This window comes from Carassius carassius, chromosome 28 (genome assembly GCF_963082965.1).
Source record: "Carassius carassius chromosome 28, fCarCar2.1, whole genome shotgun sequence".
Lineage (NCBI taxonomy): Eukaryota > Metazoa > Chordata > Actinopteri > Cypriniformes > Cyprinidae > Carassius > Carassius carassius.
In genome coordinates, this window is record NC_081782.1 from 5,179,704 (window position 1) to 5,203,886 (window position 24,183).

At 35.1% G+C, this 24,183-nt stretch overlaps 2 protein-coding genes across 5 annotated transcripts in view; one reads left to right on the forward strand and one right to left on the reverse strand.

The window, feature by feature from the left end:
• Nucleotides 1–14,891, reverse strand: part of stim1a (stromal interaction molecule 1a) — a 45,452-nt gene extending 30,561 nt beyond the window's left edge. For 2 of the 4 annotated variants that reach the window (XM_059513952.1, XM_059513951.1), the window contains exons 1-4: nucleotides 14,611–14,891; nucleotides 13,587–13,714; nucleotides 5,847–5,977; nucleotides 1,822–1,936 (exon numbers count right to left, since the gene is read on the reverse strand). In XM_059513952.1, the coding sequence (XP_059369935.1) occupies nucleotides 1,822–1,936; nucleotides 5,847–5,977; nucleotides 13,587–13,704 (364 nt within the window). In that variant the 5' untranslated portion in view covers nucleotides 13,705–13,714; nucleotides 14,611–14,891. The remainder of the gene's footprint in view (nucleotides 1–1,821; nucleotides 1,937–5,846; nucleotides 5,978–13,586; nucleotides 13,715–14,610) is intronic. The other 2 variants (XM_059513953.1, XM_059513954.1) reach the window with 2 other exon arrangements.
• A 2,571-nt stretch (nucleotides 14,892–17,462) lies between these two features.
• Nucleotides 17,463–22,188, forward strand: LOC132107760 (rho-related GTP-binding protein RhoG-like). The gene is made up of 2 exons (XM_059513955.1): nucleotides 17,463–17,599; nucleotides 20,812–22,188. Exon 2 carries the CDS (start codon nucleotides 20,839–20,841, stop codon nucleotides 21,412–21,414), a length of 576 nt encoding a protein of 191 aa, XP_059369938.1. The 5' UTR covers nucleotides 17,463–17,599; nucleotides 20,812–20,838; the 3' UTR covers nucleotides 21,415–22,188.
• The last annotated feature ends 1,995 nt before the right edge of the window (nucleotides 22,189–24,183 follow it).

Consider the following 24,183-nt stretch of genomic DNA (forward strand, 5'->3'; position numbering starts at 1 on the left):
AGAGAGAAAACGAGGACCAGGGGAAACACAGAGAGAACACCTGGACCATAGACAGTTATTATGGAGGTTTTATGGTGAGAATCAAAAAACACAATATTTCAATGTGCACAAATGGAGAACATATGCATGACGCATCATGCAATCCCATAATACAATTTGCTTGACTTGACATTTTATTTCCAGATGAAGGAAGTGCAAATAACAAGTGTGACTTTTCATTCATTCATAGGGATGTGGCAAACGGTTCATTAGCAACATATAAGCACTAAGTGCAACTCTTAAATATAACTAACAGGTTTAACAAATTAAAATACAACCTGCATTACCGTTCAAAAGTTTAGGGTTGGTTAGATTTTAAATGTTTTTGAAAGAAGTCTCTCGACTGCATTTATTTAAATCAAAAATACAGGAAAAACAGAAGTATTTTGAGACGTTACTACAATTTAAAATAACAGTTAATATATTTTACAATGTCATTTATTTCTGTGATGGTAAAGCTGAATTTACAGCATCATTACTTCAGTCTTTAGTGTCACACGATCCTTCAGAAATTATTCTAATATGCTGATTTCTTATTATCAATGTTGCAAACAGATGTGCTGCTTAATATTTGTGTGGAAACCAAGTTCTTTTAGCATTAGTTTTACAGAGGCCTCATTCACAACTGTACATTAATGAGCAGTGTTGAGTGTTTTGAAGCAGATCTGGAGTTTATCTAGATTTGGAGGAGGTGTTGAAAACCATTGAAAAGTGACTCCCTAAGTGTTCACACTCCTGCTAAGAGGCCCATTTATGTTAACACTTAACACATGCCCTACAAAAAGAACCACGCACTGGCGTTATGATTGTACCATGGTACATTAAGGTATAGACATATTACTACTACTAAAGAATACAAATAGAACAATTATGATGTAATATTTTACTGTTTTATATATATAGATAATAAATTCCCCACTGCATGTGAGATTTTTTTTGCTTTTTGCGCTAATCGCTCATTATGAAACGGCAACATGCTCTTCTCAAACATGAGAGATTAACTCTTTCTTGGCGTTACAAATAAAGACAAAATAATAAGGCGGCAGAGCGAATTTATCATCCATAGTGGTTCTCACGTAGTCCTTCTCTTAAAGACTGATCACTTAACTTATAACACTCACTATGTGGTGATGACGTAGAAGGACTATGTGAGAACCACTATGGATGATAAGTTTGCTCTGCCGCCTTATTATTTTCCTGCACACAGCACTTTAATGTGATTCATGCAAAATACATTGGTTTGGCTGTTACAAAGTCTTCATCCACAAACAGACGTACATCGTCTGCAGATAGAAGGTATTTCATTGCACTTTAACAAGTAATCTGAACGGCCTATATATATGCAATATTATATAAAATGAGCCCTCACTAACGGAGTTCAATGCCACAGTTATGTTAGACTGCATCTCATTCTTGTTTCTGATGCGGTGCGTCTGTCTCGTCATGATTTTCACCGTTGACTGATTTTGCAGAACATTTAGATGGATAACTTCTGTGCACAGATGTGGCAGATTTGTCACAGGACGCGCGATATCCGTGAACTAGCTGTAGTTAAATCAGTTAGTATGTTTTAAAGTATATTTTTTCAATTATTGGTGATTCCATAGGCTCTCTCACACGCACCTGCACAGTTTTAAACACCAAATAGTTATGATATGGCAAGAACAAAGAGTCTCTCTTGCTCCACACATGCACGATAATATCGTGTATCGTCGATCTCACGGGCTGACGATTTGACGATGTGAAAAATGACCATATCGCCCAACACTAGGTCGCACTCACCTTCCGAACTCTTCCAGGCATTCCACAGGTCCTCCACGCTTATGAGCTGGTCGTCACCGTGGAAACTGTTGTGCTTGGCTTTGGGGTCATGGTAGTTGAGGTCCTCTCTTAAAAACTGTAGGATAACAGGGAACAAAATGAAATCTATTCCAATTAACAACTCAAGGATGCCAGTACCATATTCTCCACTAGCAGACTTGTATTCTTTACATTTCCTGTATAAAGAGCTTGATAGTAGAGATTTATTTATTTTTATATTTCCTTTACAAAGACCTTGAGTTGGAGATGTGTAGAAGAGTTTGTGTACACCAGCACAAGCTGAAACAAGCAGACACTTAATGCAGCCATTAAAACTACTAAAATGGTACAATTGTAAACATGCTATATTTTAATGTCAATATTTAAAGTAAAACATTATAAAAATAACAAAATTTAAAATGGAAAGTCCAAACATAAAATTAAAATACCTTAAATTAAACAAAAAATATAAGATATATACAATGTTATAAAAAAAGAACATAAAATAACAAAAACATATCACAAAGAAAACCATTTTCTATAAAACAATATTATCAGAATAAAACAAATAATAAAATTAAATTAAAAAAAGGAAAAAAATAAAAGGATAAAAATATAAAAATACCAACAATAGTATAAATATAGATCAATATAATATATATTATTATATTATATTTAAATAAAACAAATAACAATGAACAAATATTTCTAATGGCCTTTACAGCTATGTAAGGACTTAGTCTATATCTTAACCCAGCTATGAGAAGCATAACTACATTTTGTTAGTCACTTGGTTTCCAAGCCGGATAGTCCTGCCAAAAACTGAAAACTAACTGGATAGAAAATGACAATTTGTTTGACCATTGTGAGCAAATGACCAGAACATAATTCAATGACAAACTCTTTACTCCAGAGAACACTCAACAGCCAACCCATCTTACATGTAGACAACCTGATCTTTGAAGACATTCTGGGTCTATTAACCCATTGAGTGTTCTGAACATATAGAGAGCAAAGGCTCTGTTTGCTCAGACACAGTAGATGGCAAAAAATTTTACAAAACATAACGCAACAGAAGGTTAGAGTGCAGTTCATGGGATATTTAAGACTCTAAAGACCTTCAAACTGTGGTTAAACAGCAACCGCTGTGGGAGATTTGTCATAAACATCTAAATATTTAGAGACCAACCACACCTGTTTTCCTGAAATCAAATGTGTGGTTTTAACAGCATTCAAAATGCCTTACGACTGACATATTGCAACACGTACAGATGCTTGGCTTTTCCCCCATAGCGTCAATAATTAAAATCCAATTCAATTTCACTTGAAATGATGTCCCCAAGCTATATAAAAAATAAATGAATAAATAAATAAATAAAAATGAGTCATGGCTTTCAAACACAGGCCAAGACATTCTTCAACATGCCCACTCAAAGACAAGTGTCGGGCAAGATGAGCAAGCCTGCTGTGTGGAAACAGATACTGAACGTAGCGCAACCATTTCTAACGGTTCATTCTGGCGACTGTACACTCCGCTCTATGCCATCAAATCATCATTTGAAGATCTTGGAAAAGTGACTCTCAGAAGAATACCAGGATGCTGGTATCCATTCTGTGGGATTTGCCTTGATGCTGCTTCGAGAAGGCTTGGTGCAGCAGGACAGCACGCCTACACAGCATATCGCTCGCCTGAAAGGATGCCAGGAAGGGGCAGGCCCTGCGTATGCTTCCAAAACGACACCCAACAAACACGAAGCCCGGCTTTCCTCGGGCAAACAGCCACCAGTTCCAAAGCAGCATCAGAGATTTTGGATATTATTCAAAAAAGAGAGATGGTACAAAAGGCAAATGAGTGAGTTTACTGCTAGCGAACAGATTGCTGAAAGAATGAACAAGCCGAGCCTGTCGGCACTTGAGTCTTTCATTGCGGTTTTGAGTGGGCTAGTGTTGTGCAGTGTTAGCTAGTGGGCTAATAATTCACACTGGTAGCTGCTAGGCTAACTCAATGTGGGTGAAAGAGAAAAACAGATTACAGTATAATGAAACAATGCAGGTTCAGTGAAAAACATTATATAGTTCTAATTTGAACTTAATCCATATGAAACAAGTCAGATTATTTATTTAGGAATATCTTATTGTACCGTATAAAATATACAAATTTAGTATAATATTGGGTTCACACTCAAACAAAAAACATTTCAGAGTCAGTCAGAGGCCCAAACTGAGAAAAAATATGTAATTTGATACAAAAATTCAGACATTATATGACCAAAAAAAAAACATTATGATTACTTATGTAACTCTTATGTACATAAATTGCATACAGATATCAGTATGTTTTAGTAAGATGAGATTTATGATCAAAGTTCTGTAGTTTTCATTTTGTGGGGCAAAATAAATGATTGAGACATGAAAAACTAAATGTTCATCAAAGGCCTGATGCATCATATTTGATATGTATATTTGAACATTATTTGAATGGTCAAAAAAAAACATGCACAATAATAAAGAATGATTATGACAGAGTTCAAATAATATTATAAATGTAATATTATAAATATGTAGATCTAAAAAAACAATACATTCAAGTTAAGGCTAAAAAAGTAAACTGGATATTCCACTAAAAACATCAACCAACAACCACTGCATCTTTATAAACTAATTCAAAAGATTGTTGTTGGATGACTAGTATCATAACCATCTTGAATCATCCTTACTCGTGACTAGTAATGAAACCATTGCCTCAAATGTGTTCCTGGATCTCAGTGACACAGGATAAATGCTATGAAAACAAGCATGAAATATTTGATTTCACAAGACTAGTCTGCATGTCATATCCTATCTTTGTCTGCTAAAATGCTGACATATGCATTACCTCATCACCAGTAGGGCAAAGGTCTATACGATGACAAAAACGCATGATAAATGACATACACAAGTGTAGATTTTGACTAGTAATTTTTCTTTTATCATGTAATAGTGAGTACTATTAATGACAGCTCAAGCTGATCCTAGATGAGCACTCTTTGTGTGAGACCACCGGACTCAAAATAGCACAGTGGGATGGCTTCTGGTTTCCTGCATCTTGTAGCCCAAAGAACTAAATAACACCAACCATGACACACACTGCTGCACTACGTCACACAGGCTGATACAATTCATGGTGTACTAATGCTTTAACAAACCCAGATCACTGGAAAGGGCATTAGACAGGATGAAATAGAGAAGGTTAAAAGGATGCAGTCGACTTGCGCACTATAATCTTGAACTGCTAATAAAGCTGTGACTGTTAGTTGTGGAAGAGAAAAATCCTATTCATTTTCCCCATACATAAAATATGCCAAACTCCCAGTAAATTCCCATTATCCAATAATCACTGAAGAACAAATAACACCAATAATATGATTAACCTATGAACAATATTTCTTTTCAGTATTTATTATATTGTCATTCATATTTCATATGAATATAAATAAAATGCCATTATGTAAATACTGTATATAGTAGTATATAATTAAATGAGTAAAAAGAGTATAAGAGTAAAAAACAACACAAAGTTCATTCATTAGTAAAATGAAGTGCAGTCTTGCACCTTTTTTCATATGCTTACACAATTTTAAGTTATACATCTTTATACATCTTCTTATGCTTTAAATCAAAGCTTGTAATTTTAACAATTTTGGAAGTAGCTGTATTGGTTCATGAATTTATGGAGAAAATTAATTTGAAAAATACTTCCAAAACCATGGCAGTCACTGCTGTAACCCACAGTGTAAATGAACAGACAGCTTGTAAAATTAAAAATCTAATATTGCAAGCGGCAACAAGCATCAGGGTACCTACTAGCCTGCGGCAGATTATTAATACACCATCATGCTGACTTGAACGTTAATCAGCTGCTTAATCAACCACCATCAAGTGTGAGGTTAGAAGAGCAAAGGTCAATCAACTGCCTAATTATCCAAAAGTTATCCACGTAGAGGCAGCTTTAAAAGCAATTCACTGACCCCATCGGTTTCCGAAACATCCACATTGCCATTGGCATCGTCGTCCATTTGCTTGTGAATGCTGCGGATGGCCTCAAAACTGAGGATGGCGATCTCATCCTGGCAGAGCAGCTCGTCAATGCGGCAAAACTCTGAAGAAAAGAGACAGATGCAGTTAGTGAGATACTTAAACAAGCCAGGCTGCAAACAAGTCAAATTCCTGGATTACCTCTCATTTAAGGTGTCGGAAGCCGTTGTTCACTGACAAGCTGCGCAAAATATGCGCAAAATATGATAGTGTTTTTGCGCAGCTTGTCAGTGAACAACAGCTCTGTGTAGTTAATGCTGCTCCATGTGAAAGCACGCAGGTGATGGAGATTTAATGCTGATTACAGGACTGGCTTTACTGACAAGATGCACATTAACTATCACATACGATTTATCGTGCAGCCCTAGTTGAGAGTATACATATGAACCATGGCAATTTATTGGCAGTCTAGGTCCGTTCTGTTATCAAAAATCCACTTTTTACAATTCTCTATGGATAAAATAAAGCCTTGTCAGATAATTTGTCTAGGTTATTATCCTGTTTCACAGATTAATACATCAAATTATGGAAATTGAAGTTAAAATTAAAGTTTTAATTAAAGTTGGTGAACCAACCAGCCAAGATCTTTAACCATTACACCATCCTATAGTACTAGAAGCTTTATTGTTTTTTTAATTGAGAACTAGCGCATTCAACAGGAACACATCAAACATTAAAAGAGCACCTCTTTGGAAATGAAGGTGAGAAAAACCCAATATGGCTTGTTGCCTTAGCAATAGTTAATTTAACTGTCGGGGGCCACAAAGCACTTTAATGAAATTTTTTAAATGATAGCACCGCATCCAATTTCAGAACTCAGAGGTGCCTTTAAACGGTTCCACTCCAAATCCCACTGTGTCCATGGAGGTTTCCAACTTCAACTATGAGGGGGGGCTAAAAATAAACCAGCTGTGGTATTAACTAAAACTAGCAAATAACTATATTTAGGATGCAAATCTGTACAGCTGTTGTGTTACCACACTCAAGGTTCTGAGGGCCAGGAAAGCTCTGGTTTGTGCCGAGAGAACCTGCAGTAGTTTGTGTGAATGTTTCCAAGTGGGAACTTTATCAGATCAGAGCGTGTGGTACTAGAGAGACTGTGATATATCCGGTTGTGCTTGTGTATATCAAGAGAGTTATAACACAAAGGAACCGGTCCAGGAGACCAATGAGCTGCAAAAATAAACCTTGGCATCTGTCTTTTCATAACACAAGACATGCATTTAGAAACCTAAGAGGAGATGTATTTTAAAGCTTTCCAAGAACCAAGGCAGAAACCTATCAAAGCCACCCTGAAGGCTTGGTAGATGATTGGGAACCAGGTTGAGGGGCTGAAAACTAGACATGAGGAGAAGCATATCTGGTTTCTGAAATGAATCACCTACTGAGTAGAATGAACTACAACCTTTATATTAGATGTACCGTTTTAAATACCAGGATGTACTCAAGACAAATGGAGCAAACTAGAAGAAATTGAGCAATATCTATATGTTGTTCAACTGCTTGTCTCAGGTGATGCAGTCACAAGTGATCAGCAAAGACAGATTGCTGCTTGTACACAGTAGTAACACTACTCTCCTGCCTAGTGACATCTCCTCTGACGTCCTGTGATCGGATTTCAAGGGCAGGGTATCTTTTTGTACTTTTTTATTTTTTAAGTGAATGTGTCAAATGTGATGTTTCAAACAGATTGGATCAATAAAATATTTGCATTATAATTGTAACTTCTAGATCCAAAACATACATTATTCTTAAAAAAAAAAAAAAAAAAAAACGGCATTCAGTCAAGATGTATCAGAACGGTCAATCATGGCGAGAAACAGTTTGGCGAAAACTCAGCTAGTTGGCTCAACGCTTGACACGCTTATAGTTAACTACCAAAATAACAGCTAGGAAACTCAACCGACCCCCTGAGAACAGTGAGAAGAAAGATTAAGAATAGGATGACACACTCGCAATGCTTTTGCATACTATTTAGAGTATTTTTCTAGCTTTAGGTTACCAGCTGATGTCCCATATAAAGTGTTTTATATAACCTGAACAGGCCTAAGATCAAAAGCACTGCTCAAACCCATGAACACTGTCTTTGTAAGAAACACGACTCTCTATATCTAATCAGGGTTCAGTGAATACAGTTATTTAATGCAAAAGTCCCCTTATAACATATACAACAGTCCAGCTAGTCACGAAGTGTTAAAAACTAACTCTCATCTAAATATTTCCTCTTTAAAAAAGAAAGAAATGGGACAACAAACCACTAGTTATTTTCTGTCAATCTGCTGTTATGTAACAGACAGGACTCAGGAGATGAGGGGCCGGCTGGCTGTTTGGGGAGGCTGTGGACTAGCGCACAAACTGCAGCTCATGAGATATAATCTTCTCCAACAGGACTGGAAACTAATCCAGGCCGACCAGGGGCATGAGCGTTGTTTACTGTGTGAAGCCTGACCATCAGCCTCAGGAGACGCTGAGCTCCATCGGTGTGGTTCTCAGACCTGACACACACAGGAAGTTCCAAAGCTCAAGGCCTGTGGAGGCGGGGTGGGGACAGATCCTCTCCGTTGAAGCTTGAGAGAGTTTTTGGTCACAGGGAGAAAGATGAGGTCAATAATTCATGAAATCCCTTTTATGTGTGTATATTTTTTAAAATGTTATGTATTCCTGTGATAGCAAAACAGAATTTTCAGCAGCTATTATTCTAGTCTTCATCCTTTAGAAATCATTCTAATACTGTATGCTGATTTGGTCTTTAGCAGTGTTATTTTAGTATCATACATTTAGAATGATAGTTTTTAATCAGTATTTTCAATAATTTTCTCATCTTATACTTTCAGTCTCAAGTTTGGTTAAAAGTTTGTAACGGTGGCTGCCCCAAATAAAATTTTATTTAATAAATGTAAATCTAAGTTAAATTGTTCGGGTGCCAGACAAGCAAAACTTGTCAAGAAAAAAATATATATAATTAATTAATTTCAGTTTCCCCGTAAATAGCTCAAGCCACTGTTACACAACAACAACAAAAAACATTTTAAGAAAAAGGGTTTAAAAAAAAAAAACTACCTTAAGTTAAAATTTCACACCATTTGTATTTGTTTTCGTTACTTCACATAACAAATGACAGAAATAAGTGTAAACAAAGTAATACGATTGCTGTTCAAGTTCAATTCAAGATTTCATAAACAATCACAAAATCAAGAGAGTCCTTGATTCACGAGGGTCTTGGTTCGTTTCTTTTTCCATGTTCAATTTTCAAAGGAGAAAAAAAAAAACAAGAGAGAAGAAAAAAAAAAACAAAGAAAAATAAATAATCCAAACGAGTGTTTGTGTATATGGGTGTAAGCGTATGCGTGTGCAATGAAAGTGTATGTGTGTGTGGCTGTGTGAAGTCTGTGTAGCGGCCGCTAATCCCGGGCAGGGGACAGAGTTTGGAGACTTGACGTGAGGTTAACAAATGATGGAAAGCATCACTAGTACCTGAGGCAGGCGAACGAACCAGACTGGACTGTGTTGCCCCAGGCAGGCGACCGAACCATGCAGTAGAGCTCAATTCCTCCGACACTTCGGTGATCGCACCCAGTCAGCGCATGCACAGATTCCAGCAAAGAACAGCAACAACATTCAGGGAGCGTGCGTCCCATTCCGATACAACCTATATGTGTGTTTTGTTTTTTACTTCCCCCTCCTCTTCCGTTTATGACTCACTTTTATATTAAATTTCCTCATTGATTTCTGCCCATTAGAAAAAGTGAAAAGCTGGCATGGATTTCTTCCAAATCGCCACAAGTTTAAGAATTTTGTTTTTTTGTTTTTTCACAATTTTTGTTGAAACTTTAGTTTTAATTAAGTACATCACTATAAACTAAATGGAAATGAGAAATGTTGTAAAGTAACAAAAAAATGTATGGCTTTAGTTTTAGTTAACCGTATAATCCTCAAGCTATTATATTAAATTATATTTATAACCCAGAAGCATTTCGTAATATTATCAACTTTGATAGCAATTGTGCAGATTTTTTTTGGAAACTGTGATACATTTTCTCTGTCATTTTTTCAGGGACTTTTGATGACTGATACATTTACTTGAAATAGAAATTCTTTGTAACATTATAAATGTCTTTACTGTCACTTGATCAATTTAATGAGTTCTTACTGAATAAAGGCATCCTTTTTTTCTAACATTTTTCTGCTTCAGACATCATAGGGATGTTGAAATTAACATTAATTCAGAAACCATTTTCTTATTTTGTCATAACAATATTATGGTTAGAATATAAAAAAAAAACAAAAAAACTCTTGACTCAATTTGATAAAGGCCAAAGTTGCCACATTTCACACATGCCTGTTAATCTATGTGCTGGGAAAGCCAGTAAAACTCCATTATATTAGTCTAATTATAGGGCCTTAATACTCATCTCTTTATACTGTCTATATAAGTGACTTGGCTTGTTATTTTAATGCTGTCAAACACACTTGTGCCTGATGCAAAGAATAAATTCTTAAATACGGAAATATTTGCATTGTAAAACACCCATAGATGATTCTAAAGCCACAGCTTCTGAAATGTCATGCAATGAGCCCAACCTGCTCAGAAATTATGTCACACACCAGTTGCATATAGCGTGTATAGCATATAGCGTGTATACAGCATGATCATTTGCTATGCAAACTTCTTACCCATAGAAAATATTTATATGAACCTGTTTCAGATGCAAAATAACAACCACCTATGGCTTCCCTCAATCGGAGACAGAACAAGGTTATGTTTAGATTGAGAACAGCATGCTACTTTATCTTTGCAGTATGTAGTGTGTGTGTAGAGTATGCAAATTATCTGCATGCACAAGATACCCATGTTATCTGCTACATTTGCAGGATAAACTCGAATTGACCTTTCATTTCCAGTTTGATGAATGAAGTGGAATACCAGCTACAACTACCAATGATTTTGCACTACAATATGATAAAATTACAGAACATACAGAAATATGCATTAAAGATGCAAAATAACTATGTCTAACTACTTAAAATGCTAAACACGACATATTACCATTTGAAATAGTAGATTTGATTTGCAGAGTTATGGTGAACTCTCTAAAGGTCTATTCAGTGCTAATTTTAGAGTGAAAAATGGTGGATACACAATACAGCTCATTCAACCAGTAGCCAAGTGGTGTATTATCATTTAATGACTGGGCTCTGCCAGTTCAACAAACGCATAAGAAGTAACACACTCTGGATTTCAGGCAGTTTTCCCAAAGGGCTCTTGAGTCATTACACTGCAATCAAAATCAGATGGTTGATTCAATAACAGAACATGGAAAACCAAGACCATCAGAAGGCCACTGTAAAAGACAACTTTTACATCATTGAAGCAGAACATGATTAATGACAGCCAAATATAACTTCATCGTCACCCAGTTCACATGTTACAATGCTAGCTATGTAAACAGCAACAGCATTAAGAAAATTGTCTGCTTAAAGTTTTCAAATAAGATTAGAAACTAAAAAAAAACAAACATACTGGTTACAAACCAATAACACTCTTCCAGGTTTCTTACATTATCTGAATGAAACAGAAGCCTCTTTTAATTTATTTTAAAATTCACGTCAGGTTCTTTCGCAAGGATTGTTTTAATGTGACAGCGCGTTTACGTCACCCACAAAGCGGAAGGAGACAAGCCCTGCGTACGAAATCGCATTCTGCAAGGAGTCAGCAGTGTTTTGATTCGAGGGTGCGGCAAACGTAAAGAGAACGTCGTGGTGCGTGTCCATTGCAAGATAGAGCTGGTATACCACAACTAGGGCCCTTTGATTTCCGCGATGGAGAAAACGCGGAGGGAACTGCGGAATCCAGTCATAAAAACGGAATTTACAGTTTAACGCAGAATGGCACGGAATTTGCCAAATTTTTAATGAATTAATAAAAAATAGGTCATTGCACTTACATCAAATCACGATATGGACTAATATCTGTAAATATTAAGCCGGAACAGTGTATTTAAATATGAACCTGCATGTTCTGCGTGTCTCTGTTAATGAATGGAGCAGAAGCGCGTCTTCCTTTATCACATACACAAAGCGCGCGTGGCGCTGGCGGTGATTTCTGCATCTGCTGTCTCACTAAATAAGGACATGAACACATGAGGAACATCTCCAGAACTGCTCTGACAGTCACTTCTTGAGCATTTGACTGTTTAATTTGAGTAAAACTAGCCTCACATCACATACACAAAACTGTAAAGGTACGTTAACCCGTCAAAATAAAAGTCCTGTTTTGGACAAGTATTTGCCAGAGATGTATTACTATTGTTCAGCAGAATGTACATAGCCTACTACTACTAAAAAAAAAAAAATCAAGCATTATTATTATTATTTTTTTTAAAGGTTTAATCACACAAAATTTCTTACATGTTTTATTTTAAATTATAAATCCCCTTTGTTTACCAAAAAGTTAAGTTTGCTTAATTTTCAATAATTAAAAGATAAATTAAATTAATGTTTTGTGTGTTTAATGTTTAATGTGCATCTCAGAAAATGCTTTATTTAAAACTCCAACTGAATGGCACTTAATTCATCTTTCAACTTTATTGTCATTGTTCACAGTACAAGTACAGACAGAGAAACAATGGGTAATAATTAAATGTTTATTTTTGATGTATGCATTGCATTCTATGTATTTAAAAAACCTTTTTTTTTTTTTTTCTAAAAAAAGGAAACTTAGTTGTTCAGAGACCCAGGAGTCTGATTTTCTCTTGCATAATTAATATTGCACTTTAAGCAAAAACACATTTTATCCGATTACTCGATTAATCGATGGAATTTTTGGTAGAATACTCGATTACTGAAATATTTGATAGCTACAGCCCTAATATATATATATATCAACAAAAGAAAAATTTGGAAATCTTCATCCTGTTCAAAAGCTCAGTCCATGGCTCTTAATGCATCGCATTTTCTTCTGGAGCATCAGTGAATGTTTGAACCTTTTTTAATATTTGTGTTTGAGTCCCTCAGTTGTCCTAAGTCTGAAAAGATGGATCTCAAAATCATAAAGTCACTGCTGGAAATGGTTCAAATATACAAATGATGCAGGAAAACTGAAGATTCCGCAGGACATAAAGGATTTTTCTGAATAGTGCTCAGTTTAACTGTTCAGAACAAACAAGTAACTCATGAAAAACAATCACAAAACATTAAAAATAAAATAAAAACGGTTGTAGATCACATTTTCTCTTTTTTTCAAGGCTGAGTGTAAAAAATCTAGATATATTTTCACATTATTACATCACTTCACTCTTAACTAAAACTGTTTTTTTTTGTAGAGCAGGCATCTGGGCAAGAAGCAACAAATCCCAAAAATCTCTTAAAAGTCAACTCAGATGAACTAAGGACAAGCCACCCTTTATATGGGTCTAAAACGCATTACAGAAGCAATTGTACACACTTTAATGCTCTAGTCACCTTAATTTGACATGCTGCCACAGAGCAGCGCAAGTGAGGAAAGTGCTAACAGAATGCATTCCCTTCCTATTCTCAGCCCTAAATAAGATACAGCACTGGGACAGGGGACTGCAAAGCACAGAAGTACATTTTGCTTGTTGTTGCTCTAGTCTATGATGACAGAGCTACTTGTTCTCCAATGTAAAATAATAATTCCATCATTTCAAACTCACCTGAGACACTGTTGTCCGATTGTAAGGGGTCTGGGCTTACAGGATTGGATTTGTCCGCTCGACATTCCAACAAGCATATACATGCAATCCAGAAAGTCACCAATCTCTTGAGCTTCATAGTGGGACAGCTGGTTTGGGATACGAGCGAGAAAGATCATGTCAGCAAACCAACAATCCAACCCTGCATGTCAAGTCTTGTTTTAAAAGTATACTAATATATTTTAATATATTAATAATGTAGGCCCCACTTACACTTTTGTTTAAATGCATTATTTCTAAGGTTAAAAATAATAGTAAAAAAAATAAATAAAAAAAATCTCTTTTATTAGTGGTCAATTGGACCCCCAGTAAAATATATGAAAATATATAAAAAGCACAAATAAAAAATAAGTTAAAAATTTTAATAATAATAATAATAATAATATTAAAAATTAAAAACAGAATAAACACAAAACAAAAAAAGTCACAAATTGCTTTATACATGTTTATTTCCATAAAACGAATGCAACTTTTTTATTTCTCTCATGATGACGTGTAATGTATGCTATCAAGTCTCACCTGTCAATTAACGTTAGTTAACAATTTTTAAGTGGAAACTATAAAGTCCAGCCCTTGGTTAACTTCTATAATCACCATTTAAAAAGTTTACAGTCTGAAAGGTTTAACTTAGCTTTACAGAAATGCATGAAGAATAGCAAGGACTTTACAAAATAATATTTTTAATAATTAACACATTAACCTACCTATTATACAGCCAGATATGGTCCAGGAGCAGACTTTTACTGGTAATAGTTGTTTCACCTACATTTGCTTAACAAAATCAGTCATAAATAGCTGATTCATAATCCGCGACACTGTATTATCTTTATAGTCATGCGGTTGAATGCGCAGCTGGCTTTCTAGCGCACGAGGCCACTGGTTCTCACCTTTCCCTCTTCCTAAACACCCAAATCCATCTCTAAAACGATGCGTGATGTAAAACAGAGAAACTAAACGTTAAACCGTTTAAAATGAGCTGCGTTACCTCAGATCCTCGTGGAGACCGTCTCAGTGTTTGAGGTTAGTCTTCAGCTGCTCTCTCCTCCCATCAGACTCCATTGAGGCTTTGTGTTGAAACACTCCAAAAACACACGACCGCGCGGTTCTGTTAGGTTTCCGTCCCGATGAGAGAATACGGCAGGTGCACGGTGGTTCAGTCGTCCTCACTAAGGGACACAAGCAATTGAGGCCAAATAAGCTGCGCTTCCTCCTCGATTCAAGCCGGGCTCGCAGTCTGCGGCGCGACGCATGCGCAGTCACATACTCCCTGGAAAGGCTCTGTTATAACAAGCACATGCTGCTTAGTTCAAGGTGTCGACTTTACATTAACTTATTTTTTTTCTGTATATTGAATTAATTATATATTCTAGCATTTTTATAATATGATTATTGTGTTCATTATGTTTACCACCAGTGGAGGGTGTACATATTTTTCATATTTATCAGTACTGTCAAACGATTAATCGCGATTAATCCCATCCAAAATAAGTTTTTATTTACATAATTTACATGTCTGTGTACTGTGTATATTTATTATGTATATGTAAATACACACATATTATATTTTGAGTATATACTGTATTTTGAAATGATTTACATGTTTATATTTATATTAATAGGCTATCATTTATATTATATATAAATCTATTTATTATACATATAAAAAATTCTGAAATATACATGTGTCTGTATTTATATATACATAATAAATATACACGGCACACACACATATGTAAACCAAAATTTTTCTTTCGAATGCGATTAATCGCGATTAATCTCTTGACAGCACTAAATGATAATAAATAATTTGATTTTATAATATTACATTTATTTTAATAATTGTTATAAGACTGCTGATTGCACATAGTAATTTACATAATAATAATAAATATTATTATTTATTTATATAGCACTTTTCTGGGTACTCAAAGTGCTTTACATGAAAGGGGTTGATTTCCTAAACTACCATCAATGTGCAGCATCCACCTGGATGATGCGACGGCAGCAATATTGCGCCAGATCGTCCACCACACACCAGCTTATTGGTAGAGAGTTATGAAGCCAATCAGTGTATAGGGATGATTAGGAGGCCAATGGGTGAATTTGGCAAGATGCTGAGGTTACACCCCTACTCTTTTTCAAAGGACATCCTGGGATTTTTAATGACCACAGAGAGTCAGGACCTTATAGTATAGTGTCCTCATCACTATACTGGGGCGTTAGGACCCACACAGACCACAGGACCTTACAGTATAGTGTCCTCATCACTATACTGGGGTGTTAGGACCCACACAGACCACAGGACCTTACAGTATAGTGTCCTCATCACTTTACCGGGGTGTTAGGACCCACACAGACCACAGGTTGAGTACCCCCTGTGGGCTTCACTAACTCTTCCAGCAGCAACCTAGTTTTCCCAGGAGATCTCCCATCCAGGTACTGACCAGGCTCAACTCTGCTTAGCTTCAATGGGCGACCAGTCTTGGGTTACAGGGTGGCTATATTCCCTTATACTAGTATGCTTTGTATTAACATAAATTATTTTTCTACATTTAGGCACTTAACTGGCACTTTTATCCAAAGCCACATTCATTACATCCAATTGATACATTTTATCAGTTCATGCACCTGGGAATCAAACCATAACCTTGATGTTGCTAGTGCTCTGATGTTTGAGCTGCAATCTAAAATATAGATAATCATTTACTAACCTTAATATCTAACCTACTTCCTTAATTGGGGGCTTACAGGGCATTTATTTTTACACAGATTTCTGCAGAAATCCCACAAATTCAGTACAGAAAATATGATAAAGACCACAGAATCTGACTGCACTATAAAACACTCTGCCTAATCGCCAGCAACAAATAGTCAATAATTATACAACTTTCAGTAGTGCATAGAAGGACGCAAGGAAGTGGCCCTTTGACCTGTGCAAAAAAATAAAATAAAAAATTTTATAAATTAAAGAGCATTCACTGTTTGATTGGACACCCACATCTGCTACGATGGTGTTTTCCTAACACTTCTTTTTCCACTCACCCTTCCATGTGTAGGGACTGCAGAGCGTGCTTGTGTCTGTGAAAAGATAACACTACCTCCTAGTGGCCTCGTGATGACACTGCAATAAGTCACTAATGGATGTGAACATTTCACATTTTCAGTTTGAAGCATCATCCCACGCTCTTGTAGATCACACATGGCGAGTTTAAATGAATAATTCACCCAAAAATTAAATCTGCTAAAAAAGTACTCACCCTCTGGCCATGCAAGTCCATGTTTCTTCATGGGAACAAATCCATCATTAAGGCTTTTCTGACCAAAGTACCAGTCCATAATCCATGGTGACATTTCCTCCTCTGAAAAAGTACTTCCACTCTTGTTCTCTCACATCAAAATTCACCAACATATTTGTTTAGAACTGTTTTTGCTTGTAAACTGTGTCTTGATACATGCACACATATTTCCAGATTGATACAACATGACTTTTTCACTGGAGAAAGCAATATTATGGATAGAAGACTGGAGCCAACAGTTGGAACTGAACAAAATAAAATAAAATAAAATAAATAAATAAATTCTTACTGGTGGCTTTGTTTCTTACAAACATGCATCTTTTTTGCTCCACGAGATGTTAACGGATGGACTGGATCTGTACTTGTGGATTATTGTGATGTTTTTATCAGCTTTTCTGACTCTCATTCTGACGGCACCCATTCACTACAGAGGATATGTACATATCAAATGTGTCTATATGCAAATGTCTTTCTTTTTGACATGCACCCCATTAAGTTATGGTCTACATCATCTTTAAACTTCTCCACCGCACTTTGCTTTTTTGTGTCACTGACTTCCTCTCAGCGCACTAGGCTGTGCTCACTTCCTCCTTCAGTCCCCTGTGTCACTGTATTTAGGGACAGTTTTATTCATACCACTGTTGACAATTTCCTGGACACTCTTTTGTATCATGCCCGGTGAGTTTATCTCTTATTTGCACTTGATTGTCTGTCCCAAACTCTGTGTCCTATTAGATTTTATTGTAGGCCAGATTTCATTTGCATCTCTGGTTTGATAATTTGTAAACTGATAAGAATACAATGATGTCATTAGAACAGTGCATCCTTTTTTTTATTCTGTTGTAGTCAAATGGAGCTCCATTGTGGTTTATGCATCTGACCAAATAACAATACAAGTTCATATGTAATGTTATTTTACATTTTGTATGTATTAAATATAATAAAGAAAGAAAGACAAAATGTACTTTTCTACTTGATATATAGTGCAATTGTGTTGGTAGCATTTGGATATACAACACAGACAATATTGTATTTTTTAGAAAATAAATGAAAAAAAAACAAGATCAGAGGTTTTAAAGGCGAAAAGTATCAGCTGAAATATGTGAGATACACATACACTGATTTGATCTGATTCACTTTGTAGTTTATTCTGACAGCACACTTATAAGGAAAGAGACTGTCTGTGGAGTGACTGTCAGTGTAATATTCAGTGAATATGCTTGTGTAAATATGTAGTATTGAGAAAAATAAATAAATAAATCCTGGTCAGTAAGTACTCTTATCTTTAAAAATTTGACATGCAGCTAAATGTCAAAATCCAATTTTAATTATTCTTAAACATGCACTCTGATTCCTGGGAAATGGATTGTAGTCGTTTGGATTGGAGCTTAAGATTTGTACCAAATACTTTCAGCGCAATATGAAACATTCGATAAGTGAATGGACTGTGGGTGGTTCGTGACCCCTAAAACAGAAAGCTGTACAGTTTTAAGTTCTAGTTTCTTTGAAAAAGGAACTGTTTTTTTGTCAGCAAAGTCATGTTAGACCCCTAAATTTATAAATAATCTACTGATTTCACATTTCGAACTCAGATGTGCATAACTAGAGTGCATGCAAGTATTTTGTTCATACATACAGTACTAGGCCTTCAACAGTTAAAGGGTTAGTTCACCCAATAATCAAAATTATGTCATTAATAACTCACCCTCATGTCGTTCCAAACCCGTGGACCTCCGTTTATCTTCGGAACACAGTTTAAGATATTTTAGATTTAGTCCGAGAGCTCTCAGTCCCTCCATTGAAGCTGTGTGTACGGTCTACTGTCCATGTCCAGAAAGGTAAGAAAAACATCATCAAAGTAGTCCATGTGACATCAGAGGGTCAGTTAGAATTTGTTGAAGCATCGAAAATACATTTTGGTCCAAAAATAGCAAAACCTACGACTTTATTCATCATTGTCTTCTCTTCTGTGTCTGTTGTGAGAGAGTTCAAAACAAAGCAGTTTGTGATATTCGGTTCGTAAACGAATCATTCGATGTAACCGGATCTTTTTGAACCAGTTCACCAAATCGAACTGAATCGTTTTAAACGGTTCGCGTCTCCAGTACGCATTAATCCACAAATGACTTAAGCTGTTAACTTTTTTAATGTGGCTGACACTCCCTCTGAGTTCAAACAAACCAATATCTCGGAGTAATTCATGTACTCAAACAGTACACTGACTGAACTGCTGTGAAGAGAGAACTGAAGATGAACACCGAGCCGAGCCAGTTAATGAACAAAACATTGACTCGTTCATGAGTACTGACATGGACAGTATACCGTACACACAGTTTCAATGGAGGGACTGAGAGCTCTCGGACTAAATCTAAAATATCTTAAACTGTGTTCCAAAGATAAACGGAGGTCTCACTGGTTTGGAATGACATGAGGGTGAGTTATTAATGACATAATTTTGATTAATGGGTGAACTAACCCTTTAAGTCAACATGTAAAGAGTCGACTGCCTCTTCATTAGATTTGTTTTCAAGCTGAGGAGAATGCACATCATATGTTTTCAAAAATAATGCAAAATTATTACATTATTGCAGTTTCAAATGATGTTAAAGGCATTGTTCACCCAAAAATGAAAATTCTGTCATCATTTACTCACCTTTACGTCATTCCAAAACTGTATGAATTGCTTTCTTATGTTGAATATAAAAGAAGATATTTTGAAGATTGCTGGTAATCAAACTGTTGGTGGTTCCCACTGACTTCCATAGAAGGAAAATAAATTGATTACCAGAAATCTTAAAAATATCTTCTTTTATTTTCAACATAAGAAAACAATTCATACACATTTGGAATGACATGATGGTGAGTAAATGTTAACGGAATTGTCATTTTTGGGTGAACTATCCCTTTAACAGTCACCCATATGAGATGAATTACTTCCCTGCTAGTTCAGTGCAAATGTTCTTCTCAGAAAGATATAAATAAAGGTCACTGACAACACTAATGTTTTGTGGGCGTTAAGCATGGTCATTTTTAGCTGTAATGCACGTGATAATTTGACATAAACATGGCTTATACAACCATGATGGTCTTCTAGCATGAATATATTCATTCATATTGTTTAACCAGTGTTGAAATGACAGTTTATATATATATATATATATATATATATATATATATATATATATATATATAAATATTTATTTATCAATGATTCAAGTTTAATATATTCAGCTTTTTGCATGTCGTTTCAAACACAAGATTTTGAAAAATTAGTCTTATGATCACCAGGAATGCATTTGAAAATAAATAAATAAATAAATAAATATAGTAAAACCAGAAATATTATTACAATTTAAAATAACTGTTTACTATTTGAATATATTTGAAATTGTAATTTATTCCTGGGATGTAATGCAGAATTTTCAGCATCATTACTCCAGTCTTCAGTGTCACATGACCCTTCAGAAACCATTCTAATATGCGTAATTGCTGTTCAAGGAACATTAGTTATTATTATCAAAAAATGTATAATAATAATAATAATAATAATAATAATAATAATTATATATATATATATATATATTAGAATGAATTCTGAAGGATCATGTGACACTGAAGACTGGAGTAATGATGCTGAAAATTCAGCCTTACATCCCAGGAATAAATTACATTTCAAAATATATAATAATAATAATAATAATAATAATAATAATAATAATAATAATAGAAGAAGAAATTTAAATTGTAATATTATTTAACAATTTTACTGTTCTTAGTATATTTTGGATCAAATAGGCCTTTCAGATTTTTGGTAGAATTTTGTTTCGGCTAAATATCTCATGTACTGCATACAAGTCATAGACAACATTTGGTCCTTTTGTGTCTTTCAGTTATTGGAAGCTGAAGACAGAACAACAATGCAGAACATCAAGTGTGTCGTGGTTGGAGACGGTGCGGTTGGGAAAACCTGCCTCCTGATTTCCTTCACCACCAATGCCTTTCCTAAAGAATACGTTCCCACCGTGTTTGACAACTACAGCGCACAGCTGGCTGTAGACTCTAAAGTCATCAGTCTGAATCTGTGGGACACCGCTGGACAGGAGGAGTACGACCGTCTACGGACCCTCTCCTACCCACAGACCAACGTCTTCATCATCTGCTTCTGCATCGTCAGCCCCTCGTCCTACGAGAACGTCAAGCTAAAGTGGTACCCCGAGGTGTCAGAACACTGTCCTAATGTGCCCATCCTGCTGGTGGGGACTCAAAAGGATCTGAGAGATGATCCAGAGGTGCTGAAGAAGCTCAAGGAGAGGAACCTGTCGGTGGTGTCCCAGCAGCAGGGGGCGGCGCTGGCCCGACAAATCAAGGCCAGTAAGTACATGGAGTGTTCAGCGCTCAGCCAGGACGGGGTGAAGGAAGTGTTTACGGAAGCAGCCCTCGCTTTCCTCCACCCCAAATCAAAAGCCCGCAAGAAATCGTGTGTACTACTTTAAATGGGACGGGACCTGAATATATGTATTTTTATATGGGGTATTTGTTTCATCACATGTACATATGAACAAAAATCACACTTAATAAAAAGTACAAATGTCATTACATTATACAGTACAACAAAATATCATACTAAGTGGTATTTATTTCAAGGGGAAATAAAAGAATAAATGATAGGATTCAAATAATAAAACAGTACAAATACACTGTAAATGCTCAAAATAATTAAACAATTTAGTCAAATGTGTGCAAAAGAGTGCACAGAACTGACACATTATAAGTCAGTGTTTTGAATTTAATAAACTTGTTTCTTTTTCATTTAGAGGAACTTGAATTTAACTGAAACTGGGCTGGGGATTTCTATTTCCCAGCACGCTTTGCCATGGCACTCAACATGGAGAGTACATGCTACATCTTTTTTTTTTCTTCTTTTTTTTATGCCAGATTTAGAAGAACTTCTGTTTGTGACAAGTTTTGCATAAGATGGTATACTGAATGTTAAATGTTCTTTATTTCTTTACTTATTAAGCTATTGCTATGCTATCAAATCTTGTTTTACTTAGCATGTTAGCATTTAGCTAGCTATAGTCTAAATTTCCACTACCAAAATATTTAAATTGAGATTACGCTATAATGTTAGTTGAAGTGTATTCAAAATTTAAGATTTACAGAAGTTTACTCAATTATTTCAAGATAAGAGCAATTAACATTTATTAATCATCTCAGAGTTCCTCTTGAACTTTAAATTAAATTGTTGATGTAATTATATTCATTTTCTTTATTCATTTGCTTTATTCTGTTAACTTATTTGGGTATGCAAAATAAAGACAAAAAAGTACAGTATTTTGCACACTTTTTGGGTGTCAAACATTCTGGAACATGTTTATAATTGATTTGATCAACACTATTATTTTCTAAATTGTAACCAAAAGAAAGCTATATTGGAAAGGTATATTTTACGAGAAAATCCTATTTCAAGGTTTTTTTGTTTTGTTTTGTTTTCGTTTTTGTTATTACTTGAAAAATACTACTTGAAAATGTGTGACGTGCAGTTTTTGTAATAATTTGTGAAATTTACAAGCAATTTGTGTTTTTAGACAGAATTTTTGGCTCTGGTAATTTTGGTTTTAGTATATATATATATATATATATAGGAAAGGAAGAAAGAAAGAAAACCAAATCATATATTTTGCATATGGACGTAACTGTAGTATGAACAAATTTAAAGACAAGAAAACAAATGCTATTTTTAAAATAAAGATAAATTTCTTTAAAATTGATTCAGTGTTGTAGTAGTTTTCAAGCACTTTTTTCCTCGAACTTTGTTAGTAAGATTGTGTTGGTAGAACATTTAATTTTCAATTATCCAGATATTCTGCAAATATGAATCATGATAAGAAGAACGAGACTTTGTGTGCAAAGCAAGCTTGATTTCAATATAATGTTCATTTTCATATTTATTTGTCACACTTGCTCAGAACCTCATTTCAGCATTTAGAATTTAATATCATATACTGTTAAACACAAGAAAGAAATGTTGTGCCACTTGTGTGTGAATCAGTTCACACAACCCACTGTCACAGCATAAATTTTTTTGTATAAAATGCTGAATTTGTTCTTTCCCGGACACATTAATAAAAAGGAGGAACCATTTATGCAAATCTGCGCTTTACACACTTACCTCATGGTTACAAAACATAAAACTCATTAGTTTCAGGTTCATTTTTTGGGGGAGATGTGTTTGTGGCTGCTTATGAAGCAGTTTTCATGTACTTTCTTTTGTGTCGATGTTCAAGTCTCTTGTCAGTGAGAGCAGAAGAAACGAGAAACATCCACTTCCCTTTAAATCCTCAGCTATTTCTGGCACAGTGTGCAGCTGTCTTGGTTTTGAGGTATGTCTGGAGAGACATGAGAGCAGAACAACATAATTAAAATAAATAAAATATTTAAAAAAAAACACAATAAAAATAAAGTAAAATAAATAAAATAAAATAAAATAAAATAAAATATAACTTTCAAGCTCTAGAAAAAAATATAAACAATATATATATCCTCTTCATAGAGCTACACGATGCCTGATTTGAAAGTAAAATGAAGTAGACTCGCACGAGACTGCTACAGTTTCATACTCAGACAAACACTGCTGTTCATTCACATAAATTCTGACCACAAGCCATTGAATTTGACAGTGTTATAGCCTCCGGCAAACACAAAACAACAGGCTCATCTTTTTTGGACCTTTTACTTGCTTTCATTATGTTTTAAAATTTTCTTTCCCATTAATATAATTATTCAAAAGATTTTCAATTTCCAAATACAGCCAAATTGCAACTCCATTTACAAATGCATCAATTTATTTGATCATGTAAATTACATATTCTTCCTTTTCTCATAATCATATGAAAATGAGATCCTCTTCAGTCTGATGTGGCCCCACAGTTTGTCCAGTGGAATTATGTGCTGATACTGCCACCCTGTGGTCAAAGATTGAAAGCACCTCATTTAAACCTGCTATACGTGACAAAGAGCTGCTGGTTTTATTCAGGCCTGGCCCTCACTGTATTCACAATCAAAATAAAGGTGAAATGAGCAAACCGCTGTGAGGTCAGCTGATGTTCAATCAATGTGAAATTGTATGATTTTTTTTATAATATACTTCCAGGGGTGTGAAGCAATGATTATGTATTTTGTTTATTTTATTTTATATAATTGATTTCAAAGCAAAAATATATAATTTCATAATAAAATTTTGCAACACACAGTATTTTCCT